Source organism: Rhagoletis pomonella, unplaced genomic scaffold (assembly GCF_013731165.1).
Source record: "Rhagoletis pomonella isolate Grant_MI unplaced genomic scaffold, Rhpom_1.0 Rhpom_scaffold_02540, whole genome shotgun sequence".
NCBI lineage: Eukaryota > Metazoa > Arthropoda > Insecta > Diptera > Tephritidae > Rhagoletis > Rhagoletis pomonella.
In genome coordinates, this window is record NW_023461095.1 from 18105 (window position 1) to 28986 (window position 10882).

General features: G+C 37.2%; 1 protein-coding gene across 1 annotated transcript in view; it reads left to right on the forward strand.

Moving 5' to 3' along the window:
- Positions 1–10875, forward strand: part of LOC118753497 (irregular chiasm C-roughest protein-like) — a 28496-nt gene extending 17621 nt beyond the window's left edge. The window contains exons 3-4 of the mRNA XM_036488378.1: positions 3139–3172; positions 10602–10875. Of these exons, the coding sequence (XP_036344271.1) occupies positions 3139–3172; positions 10602–10875 (308 nt within the window). The remainder of the gene's footprint in view (positions 1–3138; positions 3173–10601) is intronic.
- The last annotated feature ends 7 nt before the right edge of the window (positions 10876–10882 follow it).

A 10882-nucleotide genomic window follows, 5' to 3' on the forward strand; every position in this document is an offset into this window, starting at 1 on the left:
AGAACTTGGGCATTGATTCCTCACTATGCAGGAGCTGTTCAGGCGACATTAGAAGGCATTCTGTAGTAACTGTGTGGCTCTGTGACAATTACTGTTGTGTGCGAGGAGAAGGAGGGCAATTTTAAAAGATAACCCCTAGAATTTTCCGGTTATGTACCGTTTGTGCAGGTGATAAAGGAGTCGCTGTTGATTTCGCCGAGGAGAAGGTTAGGCTTCGTCCAATGAATAAGTGAGAAATTTTGTACACAAGTCATTGATTCCATTTCCGTATGCTTATATCGAACAATCGGCAGAGTATGAGATCTGGGAAGCTCCACAAGTATTTTATCCTAAGTATTAGGAGGATTCATATGTTTCCGGAATGAGGGTTCCGTGAGTAATCTCAAGCTCATTAAGCCACTCGTATACAACCAAACTAAAGAGTTAACCGAAGCTCTTTGCCTAAGACAATAATCTTTCATACCATGTAGCAAGTACAAACATATCGCTCGTACTCTGGATAAACAACATAAATAAAAAATTTGAAAATGCGGGACAATTGGCTTGGGACTATTCTTTTTTTTTACTAGTTAAATCGTCCTTAAGTAGATTGATAGATTGAGAAGTACAAACAGTTTTTTCGCAAGAACTTAGCTGTGATTTTATTGCCAAAGATTCGTTTCTTACTAATGAATATTTAAACAGAAATCACTTGAAGTTTACAAAGTCACCAACACAGTCGTCGTCACATTCTTGGTGTTTTATTAATGACTAAGCTAATGAATTAGATGGTGCTTGTCTGACGCAGTCTGACGCCTAAGCGATTTTGGCTTAGTCCTATTCGGTAGTCGTTTCTCTTCTATGCTAACTGATGTCAGTAGGAAATGGCAGAGAAGGCTTTTCTCTTCTTATGCTACCACCACTGGATTCTGCGTTTAATACCGCATGACCCATCTTACAACTTGTTGTTCTATTGTCATCAGTACTCGCCGTCGTTAACGTGTAAAGATCATCATTCCTTCGATTGCTCCAAGGGAACCCTCAATGTCAATGCTTCTGTCCGTGCTGGTGGGACATGATGAGTAATTTATGAGGTGTAGTTTTGTACCATGGCAGAGACTTTTCCTCTAATTTTGCTACTCAGTCGGATGTATCACTTGGTGGCAAGTGAGGTTCTTCATTGGATTTCGAGGCTGATGTGATCGGTGTCAATACTGGTTTCCAACAAAACGTAGTCATTAACTTTTCGAAGCTATAACTTATACTTGGAGGAGGCAGAACAGACATTGCGTCGGTTAAGGCCGATGATATCGATGTCATCTACGCCGTTGTACACTGCCGTATTAGTGTCCCGGGGATAACAAATTATTTAGACCTCGAGCCGTATAGGCAGTTCCTTCTCGTCCTATCAAAAGCGACCTTGAAATTCAAAAAAATTAATTATGAGTGGTGATCTTCTTCTTGCGGGTCTTTACCACATGGTGAATACCTGGGCAATGGTGAATTTGCCCTAACTAAATCCACACTAATACGGTCTAATATGTTCGTTGACAATAGGCTGTAGCCTTGCAGGCTCCATAAGACCTTCTAAACCATATAAAGAAGGCGCATGTAAGAGTGGCAATCTTCTTGAGGATTGGTTCCAGTGTCGGCAGGCATGCGCTCTTTCGACCATATCCTGCATAAGAGTTGACGCCTGCACCTTGTCATCTTCTCGCCTGCGTATGTAGTTTAATATTTAGCTCCTTTCTCACGTTCCCACGACATTCGTTCGTCTACATAACCAGAGCGAATCAGTCCCATATCTGGCCAAAACATCAACAATTTTTGACCTATCCGTATAATTTTTTTTTTTTTGAATTGGATTTTAGAATAGTGGGTCCAAGCCCGAATAAAAAAAATCATTGGGGTATGTTCATAGTCGACATAAAGTCGACTCTAAAGTGAGTTGCAGTTTCTTGCACATGTCAAAATACTGCTAAATTTAGAGTAAACTTTACTTTGACTATGAGTATGCCCCATTATTTTTGTCAGCCTATGGGGAAATTCGAAAAATTAAAAAAAAAACCCCAACTAAGTAAAAGTAATATTTTTCCCTGTGACAAATTGCAGATTTTTAAGTTGGCACATTTTTTTTTTGAGGTCGATTCTGATAACAGAGTACTGAAATTCAAAACAGTTGTTAAAATATGGCAGATCCAAAATGGCGGATGCTTTCTTATCTTAAGCATTTTTGGAGATAAGCTGCCGCCACTTATTGAATTAGCCATTTTGAATTTCGCGATTCTACCATAAGAATTGAATTCAACGTTCCCAAAAATCTGTTTGCCACCTTTAAAATCTTTGTTTTACAGATTTTCACCACAAAATATATTTTTTTTTTTTTTTTTAATTCGGGCTTATGTAAACTTTTCTAAAATCCGTTCCAAGAATTTAAAAAAAATATATTCAATTCGGTAAAAAATTACTTTTCCAAACGTTTTTGAAGAAAATTAGACGAAAATTTCCCCTTGTGCGGTTAGGCTAAATACCTCTCCTTGCCCACGGAATTTTTCATTTTACGAGGAAAAAAAATCGGAATCTCCTATCTTTAAGGAATTTTTTGAAGTTAAGCTCACAGTTTTTTCACCCAAAAATTCTCTTCTTAGTGCACTGGACACAATACTATGCTCCAAAATACTACGAAGCTATGGCAACAAGTACTAAATCTAGGTGGAACTTAAAAACACACACGAGCTACTCGAATCGCGTTGTATGTTTTTGACTCCAAAAATTATCCACCTTCATCAGTATACTTGTACGGTTGGTTGTGATTTCCATATTCCATCGAAAAAGATGCACGAAGAATTTGTAGACACACTCGTTTGTATGACGGGGTCTGCTGATATGTCAGCAACACTAGCCAGCCACTGACAGCTAACAACAAATTTTTACAACTTTTTATAAAAGATTTGTACAAATTACTTTATGTATATATTTGCATGTAAATTTGTAATTTCCCTATCATAATGCATTGAATTTTTATGCAAATTTTACTGGACAAAAAAAATTCAACAGTTTTATTTTCCTTCTCTCTTCTCTCCGCTTTTAATTTTGTGTGTTTCTGATATTTCTTGTATTTTTTGGCATTTTTGCTCACATTTTTATTTCTGCTTACAGGTAGTTCCGGCTATAAATCATCAGATAAAGACAGGTAAGCTTCCAGCGTAACACACTTTTTTTTTATAAATACACCTGTATATACATATGTATGTGCTTTTGCGGATAGATTCAGGTGCACTCGCATCCTTTCATCCGTTACTGCTATGCCATTTTGTTACAACAGCTGCAATTTGAAATTTACTTAGTGTTTGCATAACAGCTACAATGCTTTGGGATAAATTGTTATAGATATACATATGTGTGTTAAGGCGGTCAATTTGTATGGGAGATTTATTTTAGACTATGCGCGCATATGTAGCACAGCGGGATTCTACGTGTAATTTTTAGCAAACTTGCCGCAGAAACGAAGAGGTAAAATCAATTTGGAGTTTGCCAAATTGCGAATAAGCTGCTTAGCATTTTGCTGTAGTGTCGTAAAAAAGTGCTTAAAATTTGTATAAAAACATGCTATAAGTGGTCTTTTGGTATGAGGAATCCATTTCTGCACTTAGCTTTTTCTTAAAACTTCCGCCAGATGGCGCAGCGGTGACAAATTTCATATTTTGTTAGAAACTTAGACAAAAAAAATGACATGCCCTAATGTGTGTATGTATTTATAGTTATGTGCATGAAAACGTTGCAAAAATCTACTCATATGGTCTCCAAAAACTGTAGTAGAAAATATTAGATATTCAAAACAAAGTACATATCGTGCCATTTTTGCTTTGACCACTTAAATATATCTATTTATGCAATACACTTAGAATTGTTTTACAAATTTTACGAAACTACTTTTATTTTGTTTCATTAGGACGTCATATGTGTGAGGCCTTGTGGGCCAAAGTAGCCTAACTGACATTTCAAAAAAAGTTCTAGTATCGAAACTGTAATAGCCCGAGGCACGCCCTTTTAGTTTTCTTTTACTGTAATATGCAGGATAACGTAGGTGCAATGAACTTTTTAGTAAAAGACCGCATTTATTTTTTAAAATCCTTCTTTCTCATATTACAAAAAAAAATAAAAAATTGTAGATCGGCCCCTTTGGACCTCATGGCTTCACACATATATTAATTTCAAATTTACAGAAAGTCCCAAAAGTGAATTTTTACCACCTCAAATTTGGCTCTAGGGTTGTTTCTGGGATGGACCCCTCTTCATATTTTTATTCAGGCAACAGCAGATAAGACAACTTCAAATTCGACTCACTAACGATTGATTCTATAAAAAGTAGCGTGATGCAGGGAAGATACCGGTATTAACAAGTAATTTTTAAGCAAAAAAACAAAAGCGACTTCAATTCTCATATAAAACTTTAAGATTATCGATAATTTCTTTATGATCCAATGATCGGATTTAAACCAAATAAGTATGGGACCAACTACCTTTCCTTTATGAGGAATTATAGAAATCGGTTAACGTGGTCCAAAGTTATGCGGTAACACACATAAAAAAAAATATATATATATATTCCGAAAAACTAACAACCTTCTCCTTTTTGTGAAGTCGGTTATGAATTGCTAAAATTTCTGATTCACTAGCTTAAGAGGCATTTTTTGCTAGAAACTTCCTACTAATAATCCCAGTTTGCGAACATTGGGTAAACGGGCTCCCTGCCTTTGATCCCAAACTGGGCAGCTTGTGATCAGAGTGTGATCTTTAGAAACGAGTGGCGTGCTTTGATGAACTCGTCCGAATCGATTACCGTGCCAATCAAGACTGAAAGAGAGTGACCGCACCGTCAGAATGACAGGTCTGTCTTAAAGACGATGAGACTTTGGAACATATTCTTTGTTATTGTTCGGCCTTGGCCAACCGCAAATTAATTCATTTAAAAGCTCCTATGACCGAATACTGTGTAATACATAAGTAATTTGACTACCATGTAGCTTTCAGGATTCATTTAGGAGCCGAAAGTATCCTGAGATTTTTGCATTAGGGACTCTTTTTAAAAGGACAAATATACTCCAGGTCGCAGTGTCTATTGTTCGGCTACACCCAAGTACTACTACAAAAAACTAAGTAAGTTCATAGTACTAAGCGAAGCCAAGTTTCGTACCAGCAGCAATACAGTTACACCTAGGTAAAAAAACGCCATTCTGATACTATAATATGGATTACTTTGTGGAGGGAGCCGTTGATATACAAGCCTTATCCTCTTATCTCGCCTAGACGCTCCCTGTATCTATTTCCGACACTTCAAGCTTTTAGGTGGACAGCAATAGGGGCTGGTGGTAGTGTGATCACCGCTTTGGCAGACAGCTTAGGTGAGCAAGTGAATCTACCGGCCCTAAGCAGACGATTCACCATTACCGAGGTTCCCTGGATAGTCAACCAACTGTCAGCGGGAATTTTCGGACGATTACACTGTGTATCTAACGATTACCACTAATACTCGCACCGTTGCCAGCAAGCATCGGACGACCAACCAAGACATTTGCCGTTGCTCAAAGCCGTCGACATTGATTACTGTCAGTCTCGATATCACAGACGTTCACCATAACTACTACTCACCGTCTTTAGCATCGCCGATATCGTTTTGTCGTCAGCTCACTCGGCTGTCTCTGTCCCCATTTTTGTGGTACGCCAAGCTGCCAGCGCGCTAGTATATAAAGCCGTGTGTCGACTTTAAAACATTGAAATAAAGTATTTCTTTCGACGTTAGATTAACTGAGTGCTACCGAACAGCCTTTGACCAAACACTCGTCAAAGTCTTGCTGCTTCAACAGTGCATTGAAGGCATCGGTAAGTGTAGAGAAGAAGGCTCCGCTTATGGAGAGATTACTGCTTCTTCGTATCCTTTGCAAACTTGATACCACACCAAGACTTCACAGAGTTGGAAAACTGAAAGTTTGTTGTTGTTACTCTCTCTCTATGGCTTTGGAAAGAGCTATATAAAAACAATCGACGTAATTGCCAGGCAGCAAAGTAGTCCTCAGTAAAAACAGCAAAATTTGTCACGACTTAGCCTCAATCATTTCAGATTTTCACTACGCATCTGCTAGTAATCCAATTTAGGATTGATTGAAGTGATTTATTTAATTTTACCAAATTTCTTCAAGCGGTTATATGGCAATCAGTCACCTACGTGAATGAATCTTTTTCAACCTCTGGCAAATATTAGAGAATATTTATTGATTGCACAATTTCTTCTGCGCCAAGCATGCAATGCCAACAAAACATTTACATACATACATACATATGTATGTATGTAGTATGCTCGTATGTAGAATAAAATATTTCCCATTCATTACAACCCACCATGCAAAACATGAGAAATAGGCAACAATCGTCAATGGCAACAAATTGGCGACTCACCGATTTATTGCTGTGGTGACAAATCGGCAACATCACTTCGTTCATGTCAATTTTGAATAAAAAAATTCTAAAAAATTCCGAAACTTATGAATATGGCGTCAATAGTATTGGCCAAAAGCGTCTAAATTATGCCCAAGGACAAGATTGAAAAAAAATAGGAAGTCTCACAGCGAGAAAATGAATTAATTCCGATTGTAAGTTGCAATTTGGTATACAAAAAAATAAATGAGGTATTAAAAAGAATAAAATTATTCCAAATATCGCCTGAAGCGATAAGAAAAGGACTCATTCAGGTAATAAGAAAACGACTCGCCCAGGCGAGTTGCCTTCGGCGGACGTTTTAGAGCGACCGGTAATAGGAAATCGATTCGATGGCAATATTACCGGCAATAAATTTGTTTCCGAGGGCGACACGTTTTCTTATTACCGGCAACACAAATTGTTTGGTGGGAATTATCCCTGGGCATACAATGCGTATATTTAAGTATGTATTTAAAGTAGATATATTTATGTATATGAACCAAAATCCTACGCCACAATCACCTAAGGTAAAATCCATTTTCGTCTTCAAACAAATCTAATGAATTTAGCACACTGATTATGATGCTTTCCGTATTATTTATGTACTCATACAATTTTTGGCATATAAATAAATGCTGTTTAACTCTGTGTATCTGTAAATTACTTGATACAGATTTAGGTATGTATTAGGGTGGTCATTAGCATCATGGGGTACACCTTTATTTTGTTCTACGCACAAAATATAGGCAGCCAAGAACATTTCAAAATTTACAAAAAATAGGTGTCGCTGCCAGCATTTGAAAAAAATTATACTTTTTTAAATCGCAAAATTTCGATAAAAGTTTTGATTTGGACCAGCTATAACTCGGCAAGTTTATGTATTTATATAAACAAGTTTAAATAATATATCAAATTTATACAATTTCAAGTCAAGATTTTGTCGAATTTTTGCAATTAAATTTTTTTTTTAGTTTTTAAACCCTTGTAGCGGCGAGTCCTAAAGATTTGTTTAAAATTTTGAAATTTTCTTGTGTGTCTTTATTTTTTACACAGGACAAAATAAAGGGTTGTCTCATACAAAATTTTGGTTTTTTATTTGTTTTAAGGGCCACCCTAATATGTATGTATGTATGTTAGTATGTAACTTTGGCCTTGTTATGTAAAGCTCAACTTATTGGAATTTCAATCAGAACACAATCATTACGAAAATTGTTATTACGAATCTATATAATACAACAACAACTGATTATTTGGTCATACATTGTAACCAATCTGCTTTTGGTAAATAATCAAACTCATGTATATATATGCATGTGAACTTACACACATACTTGCATAGGTATATCCATACGTAGGACCTAAGGTTAAATTTCGGCAATGTAGACACTTTTGTCATTTACGCCACAACCGTTACCCTCATTTGCAATTCAATTTATTCTGAGATATTGCATTGTTCGGTTTCTATAGTTGCGACACTTTTGTTATTGACACTTTTTGTGTTAACATGTTGTCTGGAAGCTTTTTGAATTAGTTTGCTAATTAGATCAGAGCTTACCTTTTGTGATAACAAAACATACCTATATTATTTAAATGGGTAATTTCCAAAACACAGCGTACATGGCAAGTATTTTTTATATATTTTTTAAGATTGGTAAATTTTAGTATTGCACGTTTATTAAGGATTGACAATAGATAGAATGTCTTGCAATATTTAATTGGATAAGTAAGAAACATAGATAAGTTAGGATGCAAGTGGCAGTTTAATGAAATGATGTACATACGTATATATTTTTAAATATATTTTAAGGTTTGACGGGAAAAGAGTTGCTGATTTCTTAAAATATCACAAAACTTGTATACGTATGTACGTATTTTATGGCTAAATTATGTGCTCTATCAATCTTCTTGTCCTTCAGAGACTTTTTTTTTGTTCAGAAGTCGATTGACCTCAAACACCCCATTGTGACACTTACCCTTAAAATGTCAGTTCTTACCACGCTAACGTACCACCCTAATGTTAGAAAATTAGAACACATAAAAAAAACATTATTACACTTTTCATAAGGCAGTATTTTTATTACACCAGTAGAACTAATAAATCTTTTTTTGCCGAATGTACGTTTTACAAAGAAAAATAAAAAATAAAAAAAATTTAATTTCCTTGCAGGACTTAGGAGTGTACGGCGATTTTTTTTTTTTTTTTGGTCTTTGTGGAATATTGCATATTTACCCTACCGACAGTATCTCATTAAAGACTTAAGCTCTTCTGAAATCTACTGAAATACTGGTCCGAGCCGTCTGCATATTTATCATCAAATAACATTAAAAATCCCGCCTGAACAAAGTTTTCCTGTCATTTTATTATTCCTGCTTTTAAATGACGAAGTTCAGAGCTTAGATCACCGCATTGCACTCAAAATGAAAACGTCCTTACACATTGTTTCGTTGTCGAGTTTAGAGTGAAATCCTAAACTTTGAAACATTACTAGTGGGACGGTAAGCGAATTGGGAAACTGTTCTCTCACTTTGCCGTCCAACTTCGAGCCGTCTAAGAAGATGTCTGTACTATTAAGTGGAGTCCAGTAACTAACTAACTAACTCCCGGCTCCTTCATTCTTGGAATATCCGGAGCACGTTGGTCTGTACAGGCCTCCCAGTGAAATATCAGTCTTTACCGAAGCCCGACAGAGATCGGCAACTCTTTTTTAGTGCATCATTTGGCGTTGGTCATTGGCAGATTTATGGATTAAGAAAGCCGAAGCAATTCTCACTTCCATCTTCTTTTTCTTCTTTATTGGCGCTGTAACTGCCAAAGCGATTCGTCGTTTCTCTTCTGTGCCAACTGACGCCAATTGGAAATGCCAAGTGAAGCCAAATCCTTCTCCACCTGGTCTTTCCAACGCAGAGGAGGCCTTCCTCTTCCTCTGTTATCAGCATCTCGACCCGCGTTGAATACTTTCGGAGCTAGAGCGTTTCTATACATTCTACACGAACGACGGCTCATCGTTATATCGTCTGCGGCATTCGCCATTGTGAACGCGCAAAGGCCCATAAATCTTGCGCAGAATCTTTTTCTCAAAAACTCCACGAACTGCTTCATCAGATATCCATGCATCCGCGCCATACACCACCACAGCCATGATGTCAATAAATTTAAAACAAGCCTTGAAAGTAGCCTAATTAATTGTAAGCCTACAAATTCAAGAACTGGTTATAGCCATGATATTGAAAATAAAATGGGCGAAAAGTAAGAATTCGTCATTTCGAATTTCAGATGTTTTTTCGTAAAATTCGTTTCTATTTCTCTATATCGGCCGCTAAATTAAAAGCATTCACCTACCTACATGCATATGTATAGGGTGAAGCGTCACACTGAATAGAGCAAAAATCAGGGCAAAACTCGGTCAAACGTATAAAGAACGTGTGTGAGCGTGAAATATTTATGAGCTCTTTTTAATATGCGCTAATACAGCGATGGGCAGAGAGAGCTTTTACTCAGAACGCGCCTATACAAATTGTATAAAAAGCTTAAAAGAGCTTTGCCCGCGGGCAAGGCAGCGCCCATAACCGCTCTAGTACCATCTTTGTTCTATCCCGTCCAATTGAATTATTTGTATGTATTGTTCATTCTTTAAAGTTTTTCTTACTTAGGACCACATGACCCGTTTTCGATATTTTTGTTATCGGAAAGATAGTACTTCAGGGGTGGTCCCATACTAACTTGGTTTAGTTCCGCTGAAAGGCTCACGAAGAAAATAACGGTACTCCTAATATTGTATACGAGCATTAAAGTCGGTTGTGCCTTTTTGTTTACAAATTACTTGTTTCGTATTTTTTCGTACCACACTGCAGCTTAAATAAAAGCTCTTAAGCTCTTCCCCATTACATTTTTTTCCCCTTATTTCATTGTGTTGCCAATTGTCGGCTAAAGTTTTTGTCATCAAGTCTTACGATTTGCGCGCATTTGGCTTGAGGGTTGACTGCATTAACCAACACACACACACACACACACGCACACAATTCGCAACCAAACTAATCAACGTTTTTTTAATCATCTTATTCTCTTTCTTTTCTATTTGCTTTCATACGTTCACGTCTTCGTCTTCGTGTGTCTTCGCATCACGTACTTGGCTGTGGCGTTGTAGTGAAAAAGCGGATTTGAAATCACGTTCGGACAGTACTAGTGGGCCACAGGGTGATTCCATTTATACCACGCCAGCTGGCTTTCATCATCATCAGCAGCAACAACAACAACAACAGCAGCAGCAACATCACCACCACCACCACCAACAACAACAACAACAACAACAAGGCCAACAACAGCAACCGCATCATCATTTGCAATCCGCACACGGATCACCGGAAGCAATGAAGGTACGCATGGCTGCAATGATATTACAGCCGCCAACTAGGGTCTAGCAGGCAA